The sequence below is a fragment of the Astyanax mexicanus genome, chromosome 25, assembly GCF_023375975.1.
Source record: "Astyanax mexicanus isolate ESR-SI-001 chromosome 25, AstMex3_surface, whole genome shotgun sequence".
NCBI lineage: Eukaryota > Metazoa > Chordata > Actinopteri > Characiformes > Acestrorhamphidae > Astyanax > Astyanax mexicanus.
In genome coordinates, this window is record NC_064432.1 from 9,564,219 (window position 1) to 9,590,481 (window position 26,263).

Genomic DNA, 26,263 nt, shown 5'->3' on the forward strand with positions numbered 1-26,263 from the left:
AAGAACAGCTACACACAGTGCTGCGAGTCAAACGCGGAGGCGTTCACGTGCGCCCAGAGCTAATTAATTTAATTTTGTTTTGTTTTTTCTCCTACAGTTCAGTAAGTTTTAATTTGTTTTTAGAGTGGGCTTGATAGTTTTTATTAGTTTTCACACATCTCATCAGAGAGATCAATCTAAGAAACGAGAAAGAGAAAGAGAGATAGATTTGAGTTCTGGTATGAGCTAGGGTAAAGTTTCTCACACACTGAATCTCCTGTTTCTCTTTCATCTGCCTCGCGCTCATATTGTAATCCCATACATAATTCTGCAGTTTCTCAGTGTTTTCTGTCGTATTTCGCGGCTAGCGCGAGCACTTTAAACGAGAACAAACGCCACGGACCACGAGGTGCCGCGCGCTGCCGCTGCTGTGCCGTATCCGCTGCTGTGCCGTATCCGACTCCCTGCTGAATCCGACTCCGCTTCGCGAACAGAATCGGCACAACACCGCCCGCTGTACAACAGCGCTTATAAGTAAATTAAACACGAAAATGAGGGTGTTCTATCAGTAATTTCAGTTAGTTTAAGTTAGTTAAGTTAGTTCCTTTTATTTACAGTTTTTTTAGATTCAGTTAACACAAATGTTTTTTCACTTTCAGTTTTCGCTATTTCGTTCGCTTTCGTGAACAATAATAATTGGTTACTCGGCAACATTGTGATTATCACACCAGAGCTTTATATAAAATAAAAATATAATTAGAAAACAGATGCCTACATCTCGGACTATTTTCTGGAGCCCGACCCGACCCGAGGAATTTTGGGTCGGTCCTCGGGTCATGTCGGGTTCGGGCAGAGAATCTAAGCTCTAGCACAGCAGCAGCACAACCCATTCTCCTACCGTCTCTCTACAGCTGAACTGGTCCAGATCCTCACTAAACCCCAAACCCAGCCTTTATCTCAGGGTGGAGCTTCTGAAAACCTTCATTAGAGCATCAATATCCAAACTGTACAAACTGTAACTGTGCTCATGTGCTGGATGTGTGATTATAATAATAAACAGGTTTTCAGAGACGCAGAGCAGAGAACCCTCTTTCAGATGAAGCGTCTCAGACTGAACGATCGAGACAAAGCTTTATGAAGTTTTCAGTTTCTGAGTAAACAGCGCTGGTTAGAGGATGGAGCTGAGACGTATCTGAGACTGTGTTTTTCTCACTGTTACACAGAGAATCGCGGCGGCTCCACCAGCAGAAACCCTTATTCACCCTCTAATCTGTATTTAATTCCACAATATTTTACTGTTAATTTTTTTTTACAATAAATTACTCCTTTATTTTTTCAGACCTGTCCAGAGACACCACAAAGATTAATAAAATATTTTAATCTGTAATTTTACTGCAGACTGTAAATCACTGATCAGCCTCACAGCCTCAGATCCAGAATTTAAGCTGCTGATTGGCTCCCTCTAGTGGTTTATCATGACATCACACCCAAACTCAACCTGTTTCTAATCCAGACTGAAGATCCTGACAGGATTATGAAACTCTAAGCAAATACTGGATTTTCAGAGCTCAGTTTAGTGAATATGTTTATCTCAGTTTTCTGAATGGAACAGTTGATATATTCAGTTCATGCATGAGAGAGAATCAAACTGCTGCTGCTGCTCAGCGTAAGAACCGGTGGCTAAAACACTCCACTGTGGAGTGATGGATAAACTGGACGTTCAGAACTGTGCATGGAAATATAAACACATAAACATACATAAAGAAGTTATGTGTTGTGATCTCATAAATGCAGTAGTGTATGAGAGATTAAGATCACCTTTAATAAAGAGCAGGAGAGCTCTGCTGTTTTCACACCTTCAGCTCACACAGGAAACTATACGAGACACTTGGGCACTCCCTTTATTTTAGTTAAAGTAGCCGAGAGGTGCAGCACTGCTGTAGTGTTTCTACAGAGACGCAGTAATTCAGTGTTTCAGTCTTTTAGAGATTAGACATGTCTCTGAGTGTTTATGAGGATCTGATCTACTTTGAGGAGCTGAACAGAGCAGATCGAGACGAGATAACGGTGATTATATATGAGAGTTCAGACTCTGTTAGAGGCCTCGACCCCGACACTGAGGTGGAGGACGCCAACATGATGAGGATCCTGAAGACACAAAAAGCAGGTACTGTAACTAAATTTGTTGTATAATAGTAAAATGCTGAGCTTTACTCTGTAGAAACTCTAGTCTTTACGGAAGTGTTTTTCTGGTGATGATAAAGAACAAGCAGCAGAATTACTACACTGTAGCTATCAGATCACCACTGTATTGTGTTGTAGAGAATATCAGTAAATCACAGGTTCTTGGGAAGTTCTCAGTAAACTCAGATATCTCATACTGATAAAAGTGTAATTGAAAGCAGTGACACATGTATGGTAGTGGTGTAAGTGTGTGTGTGTGGTGCTGGAACAAGTGTATCAGACACCAGTGTCAGTGCATGGTTTAGAAAAGACTACTAAAGAAAGAATTTCAGCCAATAGGGGTTCTTGTGTCAAAAAACAGTGAAATGTTGGTGTGAGGAAGGTGAACTTGATAACTTATTAAATTATACACTTTATTTATTTTGTTCTGTAAGGGGATAGGCGTGCACCCCTGTGGATCTGATAAACAGGAAGCAGTAGAGAGGCACACAAGTTGCCCTCCACCACACCCAATCAAACTCAAAACAGCATTATAGCTCTTCAGTGTTTTTTAACCAGAAAATAAAACAGTCCCGGCCTATAAATGAACCCAGTTCGGCTATTCAGTCTATTTCACTTTGCTGGGCACCCCTGACATGGGCCGTGGCTTCAGGGTGAGCCCTCTTGCCTTGCCCCATGACACTCCCCTCTTCTAGGATTTTACCCACCAGGGACATGAATGAGGCGTGCCCTGGTGTCTGGATCTGAAAGTCAGAGCTGAAGGTGAAGGAGTGACGGTTCTGGTCCTCCTTTCCATACAGCCCGGGGCAGCAATGCGGCGGTTCACAGGTGCTGTTGGGTGGTGGAAAAGTGGTTGTGGTGCAGTCAAAGGCATTGAGCAGGCATTCGGGTCAGCGGTTTTCACCATCAAACCTGAGAGTACTGCAGGGCTGGCCAGACCTGGGTCATACTCTTGGATGGCCAATGGACAATGGTGCTGCACATGGAGAGGCTCCAATGTTCTAAGTACAGCCTCCATTTAATCATTGGTCACTAGGCATAGTGACCTAGGAAGCTGTTGGCTGAAACAGCACAGGTTGAGCCTATTGTCCCATTTGTCCCAGATTCAGAAACTAGCAAGAGTCTCAGGCTGGACCGGGTGACGTGAACACCTGGTTCCTGGTTAGCTATTCTCGTCCTCATGTGTTGGACTGTGTTGGTCGCCAGTCCCTCCCAGACATGCACATTAAAAGGTCTAGTAAAATGGAAATGGATAATCTGAGATACGCTATGATGATATAAATAAAATAGATACTGGCCAACCCTACTGCCGTCTATGATGTATTCTCTGCACACACGTGTTAAATGTCTGTAAACAGCTTCAGATATGGAATGTCCCATTCATCTGCACTACTATTAGACCTCACTCCAACTCCTATAATTCACATCACCTTGTCATGAGCACACTGACCAGTTTTCAGTTTCACCACTTATACAGGTGTGGGCATTCCCAAGCTGTTCCCTGAGGCAACCCTTCATGATCAATTTACATAATGCTGTCCCATAAGAGTGTACTTGCTGTTTCTATGAGTAAAGTTCATGTATCTGTGTTTCCTCATAGAGAGTCGCTCTGCAGGAAGCAGACGTTACAGACTGGCTGCAGTGGTTCTGGGTCTGCTGTGTGTTCTCGTGCTGACTGCCATCACAGTGCTGTGGATCCAGTTCAACCACCTGACTGCAGAGAGAGACCAGTTACAGACCAGTAACACCAACCTGACTGCAGAGAGAGACCAGTTACAGACCAGTTACACCAACCTGACTACAGAGAGACGGGCTCCAGAGAAGGTGTTCTGAACTGGGTTAGTGATTAATTGCCGTTTTTAATCACTTTAAGAGAGTTAAAAAGTATTTTTCTGTGAAGAGCATCAAGCAATCGTGACCCAGACGTGACCACAGGTGTTTTCTCATTATGCATTGCTTTTGTGTTTCATCCATAGATAAAGCAGTTAGAGACGGGTGGATCAACTTCAGCTCCAGTCTTTACTACGTCTCTACTGAGTGGAAGAACTGGACTGAGAGCAGAGACAACTGCAGAGAGAGAGGATCAGAGCTCGTGATCATCAACAGCAGAGAAGAACAGGTGAGAGAGAGAGAGAGAGAGAGAGAGAGAGAGAGAGATGTTTTAAACTGTTTATCACAGCAGTAAGAGTGTATTTACCTATAAAGCACTGTAAAACTACATAGTCCTGTTTAAATTTGACAGTTCTGACAGTTTTTTGTTTCTACTGCCACTGTTCATTTTATTAGCTGCACTGATCATAAACACTGGGAAAACGTAAATCACGCATCGGATCTCGATGAAAGAAAGGTTGAGAAGAGAAGTTAAAAATCTTTACTGATATAAATTGTGTAATATGTTGAGAAAAAATGGCTTGTTGGAAATGAGTAAGCAGTTATTGTACTTCAACAGGACTTCATTAACACATTAAGAAAAGGTCAGTGGGTTTGGATTGGTCTGAGTGACGGTGAAACAGAGGGGGTCTGGAAATGGGTGGACGGATCAGAACTGATCACTGGGTAAGAGACTCCTGAACTGAACTCTGATCATGATGCAGTTACTGACGCTCACTCCTCACTGCTCTGATAAACACTCTGATACTCTCCTTCTCTCTGATAGGTTCTGGTACCCTGGAGAACCTAACAGTTACGGAGATGAGGACTGTGGTTTATACGGCTATGGGTCTGATCCTGTGAAGAACTGGGCTGATTATCCCTGTAATAACCTTTTTTTTTGGATCTGTGAAAAGAGAATATAAAGAGTAGATATTGTGTGAGAAGTGTGTAATATTACCTTTTTGTTACTCCTGAATAACTTCTCTTTTTAAAAGTGTTTAATTAAATAAAGACAAAAACAAGAAATTGAATCATTTCACTATTATTCATTCTGATTAATCTTAGTCATATGTCCCAGGGACAAAATACAAGGGTGCGTGTGTTAAGGTCCTAAACCTAAAAGAACCCAGATTGCGTGGTGAAAATCAGGAAGAACCTCTTGTTAATGAGGGATTACCCAGTAAGTTTATCCACAAAGGGACTTAATTATCCCACTCACAACCCAATCCTTAAATTTAACAATGGACACCAATATTGCACACTAAGTAACCCCTGGAACTAACCTAGCTTAATTATTAAAATATGATTCAGTTTGGGAGGGAATATAGCCTATAGCAGTAGAATTACAGAAGGAGACAACAAAAATAAGAAACAAAACCTTTTATTAAATTATTATATCTAGACCAGCGTTTCTCAACCTTTTTTGTATCACGTCACCCTTTAAATATATGCGAGATGTCAAGGCACCCCAGTTTACGGGGAGGGGGGGGAGCGGTTGCTGGCGCAGTACTCCAGGTGAGAACGGGGGGGGGGGGGTGCTGGCGCAGTACTTCAGGTGAGAACGGGGGGGGGGGGGGGTGCTGGCGCAGTACTTCAGTTGAGAACGGGGGGGGTGTTGCTGGCGGAATATGAAATAAAATAGCGCGTCACAATTAGCGCGATTAGTGCTGCCTGTGAATTGGGACACACCCCGACACGAGCTGACTCTGGAAAGGAAATATGCACGTGAGGCGCTATTTTTGACGGCACCCCCGATGAAGCCAGACGGCACCCCAGGTTGAGAAACACTGATCTAGACAATAAACCAGCTGAAAAGACCAGAATGGATAACCAATAAACAAAAAGACCAAAATTAACAAACAAAAGACAAGATAAACAAAATGTCCCAAACTCTTAGATGAACAGCTTCCAGGGCAGGCAAATGCAGCTCTTTTCGATCCACAGGGTCCACGTATCTAAGAGGGCACAGCAAAGGCTGAACAGTAACAAGTTGCTTTAAACTAACCAGCCTCTAATATATAATGCAGGGGTGAACAATACAACAAAAGCTTAACTTATGCAGTTTACTAAATTAAACTTAAACTGAATTAAACAGCAAGCCAACTATCACTCTACAGCCACATACACAAGTAAAATACAATAGTCAAAACTTTACTCAGAACCAGCAGCCGCTTGCCCACAGTGTATGGCTCGACCCTCGGTCACCAGTCCAACGCGCTCCCGACGACCTCCCAGGTGTGCTGCAAGTGTCCCACTCGAGCCTGTTTGTCCAGCCAGTCTCGCGGTCCGTACTCCAACTCTCTCTCGGCGTTCTCACCCCGCCGCACGCCGAGTCCACCGCTGCCGCTCCTGAGTCTGCGCAGTTCCGACTCGCGCGCGCGTCCCCTGCACGAACCCCACTTCCTGCTTCCTGCCCTGTTGCTGCTCTCCTCCACACGATAAGAGTCCACCTTTTAAAATAAAAGTCCCGACATGCCCGCGCTCTCCCGCTGCTCTGATTGGCGAAAGAAAAAGAATGGCAAGAAACAGACAGTCAGCTGTTCAGGTAATTAGACAGCCTTAAAGAAATAATCAGTGACGAACCACCTCAAAACACAGCACACATCACAGCAAATAGACAAAAAATCCAAAATACACTCCACAATAATCACAGCAAATAAACAGAAGTCCAAAATAAATCTCACAATAATGCCACACAAAATCATATTATAATATAAATAAAATAAATCAAATAACCACTTTTTGACCTGTCCAACACATACACGGTTTTTACTTTTAGTGAAAAATCTCAATTACAAATTTTGTGTAGTACAAGAATATGCTTAATCCCTTTTTGGGAAATCAACCCATTGTGTTTAAATTTTTTTGGTTGACATCCCTCCAAATGAATGCATTGACTTACTTTAAACTGCTGACACAGGCGTGCAAATGCAAACACTCTAAATGGACAGATACTATACTTAAGTATTTGTTCCAAATTTTAACCCAATTTCTACTCAATTTGTAAGTCCAAATACCCAATCACTAGGCAGTCAACACACTCAGAAGAAAGCACCAGATCCCCAGATCTGATACATCAGCCAACAGACACCCGAGCTGAAAACACAGACAATTGTTCTCTCTCGGACTCCGGTTGCTGAGGGTGATGCAGTTACTGAATGTAAATGCACTCATTAGCACACTGCTTTAGATCAAACCCTTTAAACCTGTATAACTTCCTATGACAAGTAAAATTATCCAATTATACACAAGCTAATTAACATGAAGTCACACACTCAGCACAGCAGCAGCACAAACCATTCTCCTACCGTCTCTCTGCAGCTGAACTGGTGCAGGTCCTCACTAAACCCCAAACCCAGCCTTTATCTCAGGGTGGAGCTTCTGTAAGCCTTCATTAGAGCCTCAATATCCAAACTGTGCAAACTGTGACTGTGCTCATGTGCTGGATGTGTGATTATAATAATAAACAGGTTTTCAGAGACGCAGAGCAGAGAACCCTCTTTCAGATGAAGCGTCTCAGACTGAAAGATCGAGACAAAGCTTTATGAAGTTTTCAGTTTCTGAGTAAACAGCGCTGGTTAGAGGATGGAGCTGAGACGTATCTGAGACTGTGTCTTTCTCACTGTTACACAGAGAATCGTGGAGGCTCCACCGGCAGAAACACTTATTCACCCTCTAATCTGTATTTAAGTCTACGATATTTTACTGTTAATTACTTTTACAATACATTTGTATTTTTATTATCCAGACCTGTCCAGAGACACCACAAAGATTAATAAAATATTTTAATCTGTAATTTTACTGCAGACTGTAAATCAATGATCAGCCTCACAGCCTCAGATCCAGCATTTAAGCTGCTGATTGGCTCCCTCTAGTGGATTAATCATGACGTCACATCCAAACTCAACCTGAAAGTGAGTTAAAGTGAAGCAGAGTGTCTGTAGCTTTTAGTGCAGTTTAGCATGAGTGCTAAAGTAGAGCTGGAACTGTTTTCACTGGTCTGACTGAGAAGAGCAGCCGCACTATTGAGCTTTTCCACAGCACACACACTTCTCTACTGCCCTCTAGAGGAAACCAAGAGCAGCTCAATCACTGAATATCAGTCAGCAGTGCTGGATTTCTTTTTAGAGCTCGGTTTAGTGAATATGTTTCTCTCAGTTTTCTGAATGGAACAGTTGATGTATTCAGTTCATCTATGAGAGAGAATCAAACTGCTGCTGCTGATCAGTGTGAGAAACAGTGTATAAAACACTCATTAGAAATGTGGAGTGATGGATGAACTGGATGTACAGAACCGTGTATGGAAATGTAAACACATAAACATACATAGAAGAAGTTATGTGTTGTGATCTCATAAATGTAGTAGTGTATGAGAGACTAAGATCAGCTTTAATAAAGAGCATGAGAGCTCTGCTGTTTTTACACCTTCAGCTCAGACAGGAAACGGTATATTGTTGATGGCACTTGGGAACTTCCTTCCTTAACAGCACTATTGTAGTTGAAGTGGGTGATCGGTGCAGCACTGCTGTAGTGTTCCTACAGAGACGCAGTAATTCAGTGTTTCAGTCTTTTAGAGATTAGACATGTCTCTGAATGTTTATGATAATGTGATTGGATCTGAGGAGAGTGCAGACGCTGTTAGAGGTCATGACCCCAACATAGAGATGGAGGACACCAATAAGATGAGAATACGGAAGACACAACGAGCAGGTACTATTACTGACTGAATTTTGTAAAATAGTTAAAGACTGAGCTCTACACTGTAGAAGTCTACTCTTTGTGAAAATGTAACTTTTCTGGTGATAATAAGGAACAAGCAGTTCACCACTGTATTGTGTTGTAGAGAATATCAGTGAATTACCGGTTCTTGGGAAGTTAAACAGTGAACACAGGTATCTCATACTGATAAATGTGTACTTGACAGCAGTGACAGATGTATGATAGTCGTCTGAGACTACATTCACATTACCACATTGCTCATTGCTCTAATCCGATTTTTTGCTCCGATTGGATTTGGCTTTATAGATGGTTCACGTACACAGATGTAAGTGGCCTGTATCTGTATCTCTTTAGCATTTTTTAGCTAGAAAGTAAAACAGTCCCAGCCTATAAATGAGCCGAGTTTGGCTATTCAGTCTATTTCGCTTTGCTGGGCACCCCTGACCAGGGCCGTGGCGTCAGGGTAAGCCCTCTTGCCTTGCCCGATGACATTCCCCTCTTCTAGGATTTTACCCATCAGGGACATGGATGAGGCGGGCCCTGGTGTCTGGAGCTGAAAGCCAGAGCTGAAGATGAAGGAGTGATGGTTCTGGTCCTCCTTTCCATACAGCCCGGGGCAGCAATGCGGCTGTTCACAGGTGCTGTTGGGTGGTGGAAAAGTGGCTGTGGTGCAGTGAAAGACATTGAGCAGGCATTTGGGTCAGCGGTTTTCACCATCAAACCTGAGGTTAATGCAGGGCTGGCCAGACCTGGGTCATACTCTTGGATGGCCAATGGTGCTGCACATGGAGAGGTTCCAATGTTCTCAATACAGCCTCCAATTAATCATTGGTCACTAGGGGCAGTGACCAAGGAAGCTGTTGGCTGAAACAGTGGTTGAGCACATTGTCCCATTTGTCCCAGATTCTGAAGCTAGCAGGAGTCTCAGGCTGGACAGGGTGACGTGAACACCTGAGTAAAGTTCATGTATCTGTTTTTTTTTCCTCATAGAGAGTCGCTCTGCAGGAAGCAGACGCTACAGACTGGCTGCAGTGGGTCAGGGTCTGCTGTGTGTTCTCCTGCTGACTGCCATCACAGTGCTGTGGATCCAGTTCAACCACCTGACTGCAGAGAGAGACCAGTTACAGACCAGTAACACCAACCTGACTGCAGAGAGAGACCAGTTACAGACCAGTTACACCAACCTGACTGCAGAGAGAGACCAGTTACAGACCAGTTACACCAACCTGACTGCAGAGAGAGACCAGTTACAGGCAGAGAGAGACGGGCTCCAGAGAAGGGTTTCTGAACTGGGTTAGTGATTAATTGACATTCGTAATCACTTTATTAGGAACACCATTCTAACACTGGTTTGAGGTTAAACTGGTACAGAGTTGTGCCACTAAATCATTCCACATTGTTAAACTATGGAGTTTGATTTAAGCCACATTGTGTTGTACTCGTAAAGAGCTATTTGAAGGTGTTCATCAAGTGCAAATATAAAAACAGTCTAAGTGCATTCAGTTCCATATTCAGATGCACTTTTTATTCATTCTGGTCATTTTTTAGTTTTCTACGTTCAAACTTTTATCAGTGTTGTTGCACTGAAACCAGAATCACAGCCTTAAATCTTAAGTGTTCCATTAAATCTGTATCTTACCTGTAAAGTCTGAATTGTACGTTCTTTCAGGTTAACTCACACATTTGTGTCTCATTTCTTTCTGGCAGCTCTGTTTCACATCTCTCAGAATCGTAATCATATAGACCAGAGAAGAGAGTTAAAAAGTATTTTTCTGTGAAGAGCATCAAGCAATCGTGACCAGAAGTGACCACAGGTGTTTTCTCATAATGCATTGCTTTTGTGTTTCATCCATAGATAAAGCAGTTAGGGACGGGTGGTTCTACTTCAGCTCCAGTCTTTACTACGTCTCTACTGAGAAGAAGAACTGGAGTGAGAGCAGAAACGACTGCAGAAAGAGAGGATCAGACCTGGTGATCATCAACAGCAGAGAAAAACAGGTGAGAGAGAGAGAGAGAGAGAGAGAGATGTATTAAACTGTTTAGTAATGTTTATCGCAGCAGTAAGAGTTTATTTACCTGTAAAGCACTGTAAAACTACATAGTCCTGTTTAAATTTTTTGTTTCAGTTTTTTGTTTCTACTCCCACTGTTTATTTTATTAGCTCCACTGATTATATACACTGGGAAAACGTAAATCACGCACCGGATCTCGATGAAAGAAAGGTTGAGAAGAGAAGTTAAAAATCTTTACTGATATAAATTGTGTAATTAGTTGTGAACAAAATAAAAACAACCACTGAAATTATAGCCTCATCCACTTTCTGTGAAGATTGAAGAACAGGGTGAAAGTAGGATAATAAATTATGTAGAGAAATAGAGGGACTACTGTCTGTAATTATAGAACTACAGTGTCCTATATGATCAGTGCAGCTAATAAGACGGACTGTGGACTGTGTTTAAAACACAAATTCAGTGAAGAAGAGTCCAGTCAGAAGAACTGAGAAGAATATGATTAGAAGAACACAATTGAACACAGTTAGAAGAGCACAGTTAAGTGCTGTTGATCTCACAGGTTTCCTACAGGTGGAAGAGTGCTGGTTCTTATAGAATAATTTTAAATGCTCAAATGATGACATGTCTTCAACAGGACTTCATTATCACATTGAGAAAATATCAGCTGGTTTGGATTGGTCTGAGTGACGGTGAAACAGAGGGGGTCTGGAAATGGGTGGACGGATCAGAACTGATCACTGGGTAAGAGACTCCTGAACTGAACTCTGATCATGATGCAGTTACTGACTCTCACTCCTCACTGCTCTGATAAACACTCTGATACTCTCCTTCTCTCTGATAGGTTCTGGGGAGCTGGAGAACCCAACAATTACGGAGAGGAGGACTGTGGTTTATACGGCTATGGGTCTGATCCTGTGAAGAACTGGGCTGATTATCCCTGTAATAACCAGTTTTTTTGGATCTGTGAAAAGAGAATATAAAGAGTAGATATTGTGGGAGAAGTGTGTAATATTCCCTTTTTGTTACTCCTGAATAACTTCTCTTTTTAAAAGTGTTTAATTAAATAAAGACAAAAACAAGAATCTGCTGAAAACAGGAGTGTTCTATAAAGACTCATTTCACTGTTATTCATTCTGATTAATTTTAGTCATACACAGTTTTTACTTTTAGTGAAAAATCTCAATCACAAATTTTGTGCAGTACAAGAATATGCTTAACCTCTTTTTGGGAAACCAACCCGTTATGTTAAAATGTTTTTGGACATCCCTCCTAATGAATGCATTCAGTTCCTTTAAACTGCTGACACAGACGTGCAAATGCAAACACTCCGTAAGTGCACAGCAACTGAACTTAATAATTTATTCCAAATTTTACTCCAATTTCTACGCAATTTGTAAGTCCAATACCCAATCACTAGGCAGTCAACACACTCAGAAGAAAGCACCAGATCCCCAGATCTGATACATCAGCCAACAGACACCTGAGCTGAAAACACAGACAATTGTCCTCTCTCGGACTCCGGCTGCTGATGGTGATACAGCGACTGAATGTAAATACCCTCCTTAACACTCTGCTTTAGGTCAGACCCTTAAAACCTGTATAACTTCCAATAACAACTACAAAAACATCCAATTATACACAAGCTAATTAACATGAAGGTACACACTCAGCACAGCAGCAGCACAAACCATTCTCCTACCGTCTCTCTGCAGCTGAACTGGTCCAGATCCTCACTTAACCCCAAACCCAGCTTTTATCTCAGGGTGGAGCTTCTGAAAACCTTCATTAGAGCATCAATATCCAAACTGTACAAACTGTGACTGTGCTCATGTGCTGGATGTGTGATTATAATAATAAACAGGTTTTCAGAGACGCAGAGCAGAGAACCCTCTTTCAGATGAAGCGTCTCAGACTGAACGATCGAGACAAAGCTTTATGAAGTTTTCAGTTTCTGAGTAAACAGCGCTGGTTAGAGGATGGAGCTGAGACGTATCTGAGACTGTGTCTTTCTCACTGTTACACAGAGAATCGTGGCGGCTCCACCAGCAGAAACACTTATTCACCCTCTAATCTGTATTTAATTCTACAATATTTCAATGTTAATTATTTTTACAATAAATTACTCCTTTATTTTTATTATCTAGAACTGTCCAGAGACACCACAAAGATTAATAAAATATTTTAATCTGTAATTTTACTGCAGACTGTAAATCACTGATCAGCCTCACAGCCTCAGATCCAGCATTTAAGCTGCTGATTGGCTCCCTCTAGTGGATTTATCATGACGTCACACCCAAACTCAACCTGTTTCTAATCCAGACTGAAGATCCTGACAGGATTATGAAACTCTGAGCAAATACTGATCATAACTGTGGATTTCTTTAATGATTTAGCTCAGATTAGGGTGACCAGATTTGGGTTTCTGAAAAGGAGGACACCTTTTTTTGGTATTTTCTGAATTTCTCTAATATAACAGTTCAATTCTAATTCTTCATCTTAAAGGTACTTCCTCCTTTAAACAGCTATAACATGTATTTGTATCAGGCTACAAACAGGGCTGCTTTATGAATTCATGAAATGCAACTATGTCTTAAAAGCATTTGACACTGTTTTACTCCTATTCAGTGTGGGTATACCTTTTGCTAATATTACTTTTATATTTTTTACACTTACTTTTTAAGTTAACTGATCATTTATCAGTTTTAAAATCTGTTATTTCACTTGTTTCAGTGCTTTTTAAAACATGCTGATCCACAGCATAGAGGCTACAAAACTGAAACTATGCAGCCTTTTAACACACCTTTAACCTAAATATCTAAAATAAAATGATGTAGCCTAAAATACACACTTGCTGCTCATCCAACACTTCTCAGTCTTGACCGTTTGCTGTTTCATCAACCATTGCTCATCATTCTCATGTAATAGAGCTAACATTACCTCCATCACCTCAAAGTCTCTGTGTAACTAACTTTACTAACGTTACTACCTGTTTATGTGCTACACATTCCTGCTCAGTCCCTCGGTTTCTCTGTCACAAGCCTGCTCTCTTGGTCTGATGCTCAACACTGAAAGTACCACCCAGAGAAAAGGTGTAGAACCAGTGGACACAGACGTACTTTCGCTTGTAAACACTAGGGGGTAGAATGGCAAGCCCACGCTTTCTTCTTCACACACACAATGCAAAGTAGATAGATTTGAGGAGAAGGGCGTGACTAATTTGCGATACAGAGAAACCTGTAATGGAGTGGAATGGAACAGCGTGGCAATTCTAATCACAATGCACTGTACAGTGGGCAGTCAAACAAAATCCCGGACGATTTTGAAATCCCCCCGGAACATTTTTGTAGGTCTCAAAAGTAGGACATGTCCGGGAAAAAGAGGACATCTGGTCACCCTAGCTTAGACCAGTATATAAAACTCTATATAGTATATATAGTACAGTATGTATATAACTCTACTTTAATATTATTTACACTTGTGGTGAAAATTGTTGATAGACAGAATAAAATCAAACCTCTGAGTCGTATGTCGAAATGAGTAACAAGCTTTATTGAGAGTTAGATACACAGAGATACAAAGGTCTGTGATTCCCAGCTCTGTAGCAGTTTTTTTATATCTTCCCTCAGCATCCTTTCATGGTTACAAACATGAATCAGCATTCAGAGATACAGTTGTGGTCAAAAGTTTACATACACTTGTAAAAAAACATAATGTTATGGCTGTCTTGAGTTTTCAATAAGTTCTACAACTCTTATTTTTCTGTGATAGAGTGATCGGAACACATACATGTTTGTCACAAAAAACAGTCATAAAATTTGGTTCTTTCATAAATTTATTATGGGTCTGCTGAAAATGTCACCAAATCTGCTGGGTCAAAAATATACATACAGCAACAAAATTTGTCAATTTTGGTGATGTAGCGAGTTGTGTCAATCAAATTAGCTTCATGTCATGGCCTCTTCACTTCTTGTAAGTGATTCTGATTGACTACAGCTGTTGACTTCTCATGAGCCCATTTAAATAGGGCTCATTTGACCCAGTGACTAGACTCAGCTACAAAAGCTACAATGGGAAAGTCAAAGGAACTCAGTGTGGATCTGAAAAAGCGAATTATTGACTTGAACAAGTCAGGGAAGTCACTTGGAGCCATTTCAAAGCAGCTACAGGTCCCAAGAGCAACTGTGCAGACAATTATACGCAAGTATAAAGTGCATGGAACAGTTGTGTCACTGCCACGATCAGGAAGAAAACGCAAGCTATCACATGCTGCCGAGAGGAGATTGGTCAGGATGGTCAAGAGTCAACCAAGAATCACCAAGAAGCAGGTCTGCAAGGATTTGGAAGCTGATGGAACACAGGTGTCAGTCTCCACAGTCAGGCGTGTTTTACATCGCCATGGACTGAGAGGCTGCCGTGCAAGAAAGAAGCCCTTGCTCCAGAAAAGGCACCTTAAGACTCGGCTGAAGTTTGCTGCTGATCACATGGACAAAGATAAAACCTTCTGGAGGAAAGTTCTCTGGTCAGCCGAAACAAAAATTGAGCTGTTTGGCCACAACACCCAGCAATATGTTTGGAGGAGAAAAGGTGAGGCCTTTAATCCCAGGAACACCATGCCTACTGTCAAGCATGGTGGTGGTAGTATTATGCTCTGGGGATGTTTTGCTGCCAGTGGAACTGGTTCTTTGCAGAAAGTAAATGGGATAATGAAGAAGGAGGATTACCTCCAAATTCTGCAGGAAAACTTAAAACCATCAGCCCGAAGGTTGGGTCTTGGGCGCAGTTGGGTGTTCCAACAAGACAATGACCCAAAACACACATCAAAAGTGGTAAAGGAATGGCTAAACCAGGCTAGAATTAAGGTTTTAGAATGGCCTTCCCAAAGTCCTGACTTAAACCCCATTGAGAACATGTGGACAGTGCTAAAGAAACGGGTTCATGCAAGAAAACCATCACATTTAGCTGAACTGCACCAATTCTGTCAAGAAGAGTGGTCAAACATTCGACCTGAAGCTTGCCAGGAGCTTGTGGATGGCTACCAAAAGCGCCTAGTTGCCGTGAAAATGGCCAAGGGACATGTAACCAAATACTAATGTTGCTGTATGTATATTTTTGACCCAGCAGATTTGGTGACATTTTCAGCAGACCCATAATAAATTTATGAAAGAACCAAATTTTATGACTGTTTTTTGTGACAAACATGTATGTGTTCCGATCACTCTATCACAGAAAAATAAGAGTTGTAGAACTTATTGAAAACTCAAGACAGCCATAACATTATGTTTTTTTACAAGTGTATGTAAACTTTTGACCACAACTGTATATCATAGACTTCCCTTATATGGCAAATGCACTCAACACATTTACTATTTCTACCGCAACACCTAGTTTGAGTTCAACAACAACTGTTTTCCTGTCTAAGAAAAGGGCCTAGGCTGTCTGCCACTACTCTCACTTCCTCTTTCCACAGAGAGGAAGCTGTCATCTTCTTAATTCACCTGTAACAGCTGGTACTGAGCAGTGAATGAACGTGTAAGTATTGCCGAAATGCAGTTAAGAACACAAGGAACCAAGCACATAGTAGCTTCTTTGGATTAAACCTGGGTCCCGATGGGTCACAATCCGGGTGATGGGGCTGTCCTGTTAGCAAATATTCTTGGGAAAAATTCAACATATGTTCTAGCCCCGGATTCAGTTCACAGTCTGACCTATTCTGTATCAGTGGAACAGCTGTGGTGTTATCTAGGTGGGGGTGGGTGGGAATCCATGGGATAGCAATGAATGAGACACCAAGCAGTGTTTGTCTGTGTGGACGGCGTTTGCCGTCACCACTGTCACCTTGCAGGCCTTGTTCCCTTGACACTGTTTTTCAGCGGCCTCCCAGGCTCCTAGCGAGGGACCCAGGCAGGCAAGAAGTATGATGATCCGCATGCTGGAGCTGTTTCTTAGGGTGTGATCCAGGCCATACAGATTTGCCTAGTTTCCACACCTCGGGGCAGGTAACCTTAGCCTTTTCTTGACCCTTCGTTATTTGGAGTGCGGGCATGCCCTATCGCACTCTACCTACACCTGTCAGGCTTGAGGATACCTTAAATGAGTGTGGTCTTTGTACTAGTTCGCTTGGAGTGTGTGGTGAACGCAAGTGCCTCTTCCCTCTGTCTTTACCGCCATGTGGGTGGTTAGGAGGACTTGGTGTGGTCCTTCACCAGCACCCAGCTCCCCTGGCGGGATCTCGTGGAAAGCCTGGTCGGCTGCTTCCGGAAGTGCTGCTTCCACCTGTTTAGACACAAAAGAGAGTGTGTCGTGGAGATCGACAAAATGTGTTACAAGTGGGTGGTCAAGGAGGTGATTATCGAGGGGCGGGGGCCCTATCTCTACATTTGGTGGTCTGCCAAAAACAATCTCAAGAGCGCTCAGGCATGTTCTGGCTTGGATTTTGGTCCTGCTCTACCTCAAAACCAAAGGCAATACCTTAACCCAATTTAACCCTGTTTGTTGTGCCACTTTAGCTTGAGATTCGTTAAGGCAGACCCCATCTTGGGACAGTTTCCTGTAGGGAAAGCTTCAATCCATTTGCTGAACATACACCTGCAAGACCAAGAGAAACTTTTTTCTTATCAGCTGGTGTAAGCTCTATGAAGTTTATCTGCCAGTTTTGAACTGGTTCTGTGGGTGGGGGGTGTCCCACTGGTATGTCAGACCGTGGTTTGGTCTGTCTGTGTGTGTTTTGGGCAGAAATCAGGCAGGATGAACAAAAAATTTGCGTGAGATTATAGATTTTAGAAATATTTTGAGTGAGATTATAGATTCCAGGTGCATAAGCCTTTGATAGCCGGGTTTTATTACTGGGAAGATTGGTGTTCGGATTGGTGAATCTGGGCATGGCACTATGACCCCTGCCTCAAGGAGAGCTGGAAACACGGGTTGATTGCCTCAGGTTTTAAAGGATATTGAGCTTGTCTAGTCCTATAGGAAGACTTTGGTGAAATAGACACTGGTTCACAATCTTTTATTAGACCCACCTCATGCTTGCTAGTGGCCCACCACTGAGGAGGAAGTGAAACTAGGTCTTGTTCCTCTTCTTCTGTGAGTGAGGCTGCCTGCACGAGTGGAGCTAGCCAAAAAAGCTCCACAGTGGGCTCTGCCCTCAAATGGTAATTAAAGGGGTGCCTCCATGTTCTGGTGGAGGCCCTGTACTGCATGTTTACCCGTAAAGCCCATGGACCAAGGTCCTTCCATGGGACGGTGCATCTACTTCTGGCCAGGGAGATCACTTGACATACTGGTCGGTTGTTTTTCCGGAGCCCTGGGCCTGATCTTGGCAGTTCCAAGCAAAATGTCCATATTTTCCACAGGTGTAGCATCGGTTAGTCCAGTCTTCTCCTTCTTCAAAGACTTGTTGCTGCTGCTGGCTTGGCTGGGAAGCTGGCCCATTGCCAGCAAATCTATCTCTCCCAGGGCCTCTGCCACTGCCTTGACCCCTTGCTCCACCATCGTCAACATGGTGTAATCCAACATGTCTGCCCGCATTTCGTTCAAGGTTGGGCGACAAGACATGACATAAAGTCCTCAAGTTCACTTAACTTTCTTTCTCCAAATTGTTGGGGGTCGGATAGGCCAGAGGCTGCATCCATAATGTCATTATCAGTCCAGTACCGATGTACCAGCAGAGGTCCTTCAGTTCCTGCCAACTCCACCATAGGGAAAGCTCTGCTGACCTGGACTGCTTTAATAGCCTTGGGACGGAACCTCTTATTGCCTCCAGTTTTTTCCATTCCAGTCACCTGGATGTTCAGAACCATGCATGGAAATATAAACACATGTAAACATACATAAAGAAATTTTATTCAGATTATATTGTAATCTCATAAATGTAGTAGTGTATGAGAGATTAAGATCAGCTTCACCTTCAGCTCAGACAGGAAACTGTATATATTTGATGGCACTTGGGCACTTCCTTTATTAAAACCACTGTTGTAGTTAAAGTAGGCGACCGGTGCAGCACTGCTATAGTGTTTCTACAGAGACGCAGTAATTCAGTGTTTCAGTCTTTTAGAGATTAGACATGTCTCTGAGTGTTTATGATGATGTGATTGGATTTGGGGAGATGAACAGAGGAGATAAAATGGAGATGGTGGAGGATATCTACGAGAGTGCAGACGCTGTTAGAGGTCATGACCCCAACACAGAGATGGAGGACACCAACACAATGAGGATCCTGAAGACACAACAAGCAGGTACCATTACTAAGTACTGGTTACTGATAAGTGTACTTGACAGCAGTGACACATGTATGGTAGTGGTGTAAGAGTGTGTGTGTGTGGTGCTGGAACAAGTGTATCAGACACCAGTGTCACTGCTAGTGTAAGTGCTGATGTTCATGCATAAAGCATATTTTATAATATTTCATAACATATTTCATAATCAATTTATTTTCATTAAGTAAATAATTAATAAATAATATGCTCAGTTTTTGATGTTAGATTAAAATTGCATTAATTTAATTAGGGCTGTCCCTAACGATTATTTTTTAAACGATTATTCTAACGATTATTTTTTTCGATTAGTCGACTAATCTATTTATTGAGAAACATATTTAAATAATTATTATTTTACGTTTTAAAGCAAACGATAAAATACTATATTTATATATAATAACAACAACAGCAACACAAGCCTACTAAACCAAACCCCACACTTATAATCACTTACATGTACAACACGTTTAGATCTATAACGCTAAAAATGAATAAGCTCCCATACACCACAACCGTGTGTTGCACTGTTTTCTGTGACCGCTAGATTTTGTGACCACGGGCAAGTAGTTCTCAGCAGACCGGTGCACTGGCCGATTCGAAACGTGTTCGTTTCTAATGTTTACCCCGACTGGCCAAAACGGTTAAGTTTAGGGCTGAGGGTAAGGTGTAGATATAGAAAGCTTCCGTTTTGCCAATGAACGCTCATAACCATGAGCACTGGTCACAAAATTCCGACGGTGACAGAAAACGGTGTAACACCGCAGCGCCGACGGCGCTAGCTAAAATAACTTAAGGCAGCTAGCTTAGCTAAACACCTGAACTTATGAATAATGCTACTGTTTCTGGAAACTGTGAAATGCCATGCACAAATATAAACCAAAACTGTATAATTTCTGCCTGTGGCAGGTTTAAAACCTTTGGTAGACAGCCTTAAGTCTTTTTAAGGACACCCGCGGAGACCCTGATGTAATCGGTAACTTACTGTGTGACCCTGTTGACATAGTGCTCCTGGATGTTTGCGCTTCAAGTGCTCCTTTTGCACATATGGCAGAGGACCACATTGTTGCCCTTTTGCGTGAAATGCTCCCAAACTTTAGATGCCCGCTGGCGTTTTTTTGTAGCTGTTTTCACTACCGCAGTTCTACAGCGGGGGTGTTGTGCCGATTCTGTCCGCGAAGCGGGAGTCAGATTCAGCAGAGAGTCGGATTCGGCACAAGCGCGGCAGCACCTCGCGGTCCGCGGTGTCAGTTGTAAGCGCTCGCGCTAGCCGCAAAATACGGCAGAAAACACTGAGGGAGCTGCAGAATTATGTATGGGACTAGAATATGAGCTCTCACCAGAACAAGCGAATCTCTCTCTCTCTCTCTCTCTCTCTCTCTGTGTCTCTCTCTCTCTCTCTCTGTGTGTGTGTGTCTCTCTCTCTCTCTCTCTCTCTCTCTCTCTCGCACGTGAACTCCTCCGCGTTTGACTTGCAGAACTGTGTTTAGCTGTTCTTAAAAATCATTTTAATTAAATAATAGTTCTATGCTTCTATGTTACCGTGTTAATGAACATATTTACGACGCGCCGACGCACGTTATGCAAATCGATGTATTTTCGTAATCGATGACGTCGATTATGTCGACGCGTCGCCCCAGCCCTAAATTTAATATACTGTAAATTCATTGTTTTTTGTGTTTAAAATACTGTGTAAAGGGTGACTTTCCAAAAGTTCTCAAAGACTCAAGAACCTCTTTTCTCAACAAGCAGCCAACGAGGTATTTTGTTTGTAGCATTTAGCACTTATTAAATTGTATGTATTGTACTGTATAAAAATATATATATATGGTGATAATAATAAATAAAAACAAAGTAATAATAATAATAATAATAATAATTATTATTATTATTATTATAAAAATTATATATATATATATATATATGTATATATTTATATATTTATATATATGTATGACATATAATGTGACCTATTTACACACAAACATATATTGAGGTAATGTATCTTTGCACTGTCTGAATGTATTTTCTGGCTGTGAGACAGAAATGTACAAAACAAACATGGAGTCTGACTGAATCTGTCATTTTACAGATGACAGGGTGCGGTTAAAAAAATATTTAAATATATTAAAAACATTGAAACTATGTATTTGATATGTAGTTGCTATGAGCCTATGTATAATATTACTCATATTCCTCATTCATACATAGTGGGGAACCATGTTTCCTGTTATCTTAGTAGTGGGCGTGTCGAAAGGTGTGGGCGTGTCGAAAGGTGGGCGTGTTGAAAGGTATGGGCGTGTCTAAATGTGGTGTACGCAATAGAGTGGGCGTGTCAAAACTTTACTCCCGAAAAGGATTAATACACTTATAATAATCACAACTCCACCAATTTCTAACTGATTTTCACACTGTTTCATTTGTTACAAACAGCAGAGATGTAGTAATGATTCAGGACGCTGTCACACCTTACAAATACGTGCTGAAATACTTTATATTATGTTCTTTAATTATTAATTTATGCACTTATTAATATGCCATACCATATGTCTGTCTTTGTTAAAGAGCATAATATGAAGTATTTAAGCATGAAAGCACGTATTTGTAATGTGTCACAGCGTTCTGAATCATTACTACATCTCTGCTGTTTGTAAAAAAAAAACGTGTGAAAATTTGGTAGAGTTGTGATTATTATAGACCGTTTCGATGAGGGAAAACACTAGCAAAGCTACTGCACATGTCTGTTCCTTCGATGCTTGCGGTGGAGCTGTTTTCAAATATTCAGCTGTCAAAATGACGAACGCATATTTCACAAATCTCCAGAACACAGAGCAAACACGCTATGGTCAGAAATTAATAATTAATGATCAAACCTCTTCTCCTGATCATTTTGATAAGGATTGAAGAGGGAAGTGACCTACCCAGATGTGTATCACTACCTTGCTGAAACGGAGTGTGTTTACACCAGAGAGGCAGTGAAAGCGTACCGCACTTTGGACGCATATAATTACCTTCTTAGTGGAAAAGTTGGGAATATTTGTTCCTATAGAAGAAAAGGCATCACTAGAGTGTATGGTGAAGTTGTAGCAAGTCAAACGCTATCCAACACGCACTCTGCATGGTTTGTAGCTCAGAAGGAGGGAGAAGTTGTGAGCGGACACTGTAACTGCATGGCAGGTTAGCAGTGTGAAAAACGAAAGCACGCGTATTTACTATGGAGAACCAAAAAGGACATATTTATAAATAAATAAATGCAATAAATGTAGAAATAAATAAATGAATTAATAAATATATATAAATGTTGAAATAAATAAATATATACATAAATAAATGCACGTATAAATAATTGTATAGGTAAATAAATAAATGAATAAATATGTGGAAATGTGGAAATAAATGAATAAATAAATGTAGAAATGTTAAAATAAATGAATGAAAAAATAAATAATTGTATAGGTAAATAAATAAATGAATAAATAAATAAATGTTGAAATAAATAAATGCACATATAAATAAATAAATACATAATTAAGAAATGTATTTATTAACCTATACAATTATTTATGCATGTATTTTTTTATTTCAACATTTATTTATTTATTCATTTATTTAATTATATATTTATTTATATGTGCATTTATTTATTTATACTTATGTAATTTTTGGTCCTCCATAGTTTACTTGTTTGAAGAACAATTTGAAAATCTGCTTCTTAATGACCTGATTTTCAATGTTTGTGACTCTCAGATTAGGTGAAGTTTGCAGTCATGTTGCAGCAGTTATTGTGGCTGTGGAACAGTGTGTAAGGGAAGGTTTAAATTAAATTACGTCCACTGTTTTGAACGCTGTTTACCGCTAAACGGAGGTGTCCCAGGAACAGCTACGTCACTTCCTACGCTCATGAATATTCATCTGAAACGGTCTATAGGTTTATTAAACTCCTTCCTCAGTGTAAATAGATCCACAGGGGGGCGCATGGTTGCCGACTCTAAAATGGCGGCCACGCTGACACGCCAGCTCCAATAGACCAATAGACGACCACCTTTCGACACGCCCACAACTCCGAGCTGCAGAGACCCACGTCTCAACAACAGGACAGATAAATTAATATTTTAACCAGGAGATGGCAGCTACGTCCCATTTCTCAAACTACACACCTTCTCTTTTATTGCACTACTGATATTGTATGAAATTCAGATACACTATAGGACGCCTTGTTATATTTATTAAAATGGCTACAATCTCTTAATGTAACTAACTGACACCCGACTGTGTGTGCAGGGTCAAAGCTTCATCTTCTAGACGTGTAGTAGTTGGAACATAGTCTGTGCTGTTAGCCCGTTAGCTAACATTAACTAACTTAGACGTCCGTCAAGTACTTTATCATCAATACTTGGTTTAATTCAGAAACTGCTGTACTGAGCTCATCTGTCTGATACTCAATGTATCTGTACTAGAAGTTAGCTTAGCAAGCGAGCTTCAGAACCAACACCACCGAAAAAAACTTCTGTCCGTCCAGTCTCTCCATCATTCTCGTCTAAAAGTTTATGAATGGAGTTTCAGTTAGAGATAGACGAGAGTATGTTCTGTGGTGAACAGAATGTTACCTCTCATGTTAACTAAGAGAATTCCTCCAAATCTCTGTGTTAAACATGTTTTAATCATCAGACTGATGGTTTAACATTTACTGGAGGACTAAATTAACTGTGTGTGCAGACTTGACTTAGTCTGTAAACAAACTGAACTTTGTATCTGATCATTCTTTAGTGTAAAAATAACCCACAATTCACATCACCTTGCCATGAGCACACTGACCAGTGTTCAGTTTCACCACTTACACAGGTGTGGATGTTCCCAAGCTGTTCCCTGAGGCAACCCTTCATGATCAATTTATATAATGATATCCCATGACTTTTGGCATATCAGTGTATTTATTATTTCTATGAGTAAAGTTCTTGTATCTGTGTTTCCTCATAGAGAGTCGCTCTGCAGGAAGCAGACGCTACAGACTGGCTTCAGTGGGTCTGGGTCTGCTGTGTGTTCTCCTGCTGACTGCCATCACAGTGCTGTGGATCCAGTTCAACCACCTGACTGCAGAGAGAGACCAGTTACAGACCAGTAACCCCAACCTGACTGCAGAGAGAGACCAGTTACAGACCAGTTACACCAAGCTGACTGCACAGAGAGACCAGTTACAGACCAGTTACACCAAGCTGACTGCAGAGAGAGACCAGTTACAGACCAGAACCACCAACCTGGCTGCAGAGAGAGACCAGTTACAGACCAGTTACACCAAGCTGACTGCAGAGAGAGACCAGTTACAGACCAGAACCACCAAACTGACTGCAGAGAGAGACCAGTTACAGACCAGTTACACCAACCTGGCTGCAGAGAGAGACCAGTTACAGACCAGTTACACCAAGCTGACTGCACAGAGAGACCAGTTACAGACCAGTTACACCAACCTGGCTGCAGAGAGAGACCAGTTACAGACCAGAACCACCAACCTGGCTGCAGAGAGAGACCAGTTACAGACCAGAACCACCAACCTGGCTGCAGAGAGAGACCAGTTACAGACCAGAACCACCAAACTGACTGCAGAGAGAGACCAGTTACAGACCAGTTACACCAAGCTGACTGCAGAGAGAGACCAGTTACAGGCAGAGAGAGATGATCTCCCGAGAAGGTGTTCTGAACTGGGTTAGTGATTCTTACAATTCTTAATCACTTTATTAGGAACACCAGTCTAACAGTTTTATCACCAGTCTTCCAAACTTTTATCAGTGTTGTTTGCACTGAAACCATAACCGTACATCACTACCGTAAAATGTTCCATTAAATCTGTATCTTATCTGTAAAGTCTGAATTGTACGTTCTTTCAGGTTAACTCACACATTTGTATCTCATTTCTTTCTGGCAGCTCTGTTTCACATCTCTCAGAATCGTAATCATATAAACCAGAGAAGAGAGTTAAAAAGTATTTTTCTGTGAAGAGCATCAAGACATCTTGACCCAGAAGTGACCACAGGTGTTTTCTCATAATGCATTGCTTTTGTGTTTCATCCATAGATAAAGCAGTTAGAGACGGGTGGATCTACTTCAGCTCCAGTCTTTACTACGTCTCTACTGAGGAGAAGAGCTGGAGTGAGAGCAGAAACGACTGCAGAAAGAGAGGATCAGACCTGGTGATCATCAACAGCAGAGAAGAACAGGTGAGAAAGAGAGAGAGAGAGAGAGAGAGAGGTATTAAACTGTTTAGTAATGTTTATCGCAGCAGTAAGAGTTTATTTAACTGTAAAGCACAGTAAAACTACATACATTTTCTGACAGTTTTTTGTTTCTACTCCCTCTGTTCATTTTTTTAGCTCCACTGATCATAAACACTGGGAAAACGTAAATCACGCATCGGATCTCGATGAAAGAAAGGTTGAGAAGAGAAGTTAAAAATCTTTACTGATATAAATTGTGTAATTAGTTGAGAACAAAATAAAAACAACCACTGAAATCATAGCCTCATCCACTTTCTGTGAAGATTGAAGAACAGGGTGAAAGTAGGATAATAAATTATGTAGAGAAATAGAGGGACTACTGTCTGTAATGATAGAACTACAGTGTCCTATATGATCAGTGCAGCTAATAAGACGGACTGTGGACTGTGTTTAATACACAAATTCAGTGAAGAAGAGTCCAGTCAGAAGAACTGAGTTAGAAGAATATGATTAGAAGAACACAATTGAACACAGTTAGAAGAGCACAGTTAAGTGCTGTTGATCTCACGGGTTTCCTACAGGTGGAAGAGTGCTGGTTCTTATAGAATAATTTTAAATGCTCAAATGATGACATGTGTTAAGTGTGTGTGTGTTGTTGGAAATGTGTAAACAGTTATTGTACTTCAACAGAACTTCATTAACACATTGAGAAAAGATCAGTGGGTTTGGATTGGTCTGAGTGACGGTGAAACAGAGGGGGTCTGGAAATGGGTGGACGGATCAGAACTGATCACTGGGTAAGAGACTCCTGAACTGAACTCTGATCATGATGCAGTTACTGACGCTCACTCCTCACTGCTCTGATAAACACTCTGATACTCTCCTTCTCTCTGATAGGTTCTGGAGAACTGGAGAACCCAACAGTTACGGAGATGAGGACTGTGGTTTAACTGACATTGTTTCTGATCCTGTGAAGACCTGGGCTGATTATCCCTGTAATCGTCAGTTTGTTTGGATCTGTGAAAAGAGAATATAA

At 41.4% G+C, this 26,263-nt stretch overlaps 1 protein-coding gene across 1 annotated transcript; it reads left to right on the top strand.

Annotated features, from left to right (window-relative positions):
- The first annotated feature begins 1,809 nt into the window (after positions 1-1,809).
- On the top strand, positions 1,810-26,263 carry LOC125787675 (CD209 antigen-like protein E). The gene is made up of 9 exons (XM_049472244.1): positions 1,810-2,073; positions 3,234-3,238; positions 18,879-19,000; positions 23,996-24,220; positions 24,683-24,718; positions 24,980-24,995; positions 25,101-25,230; positions 25,918-26,024; positions 26,125-26,263. Exons 1-9 carry the CDS (start codon positions 1,975-1,977, stop codon positions 26,261-26,263), a joined length of 879 nt encoding a protein of 292 aa, XP_049328201.1. The 5' UTR covers positions 1,810-1,974.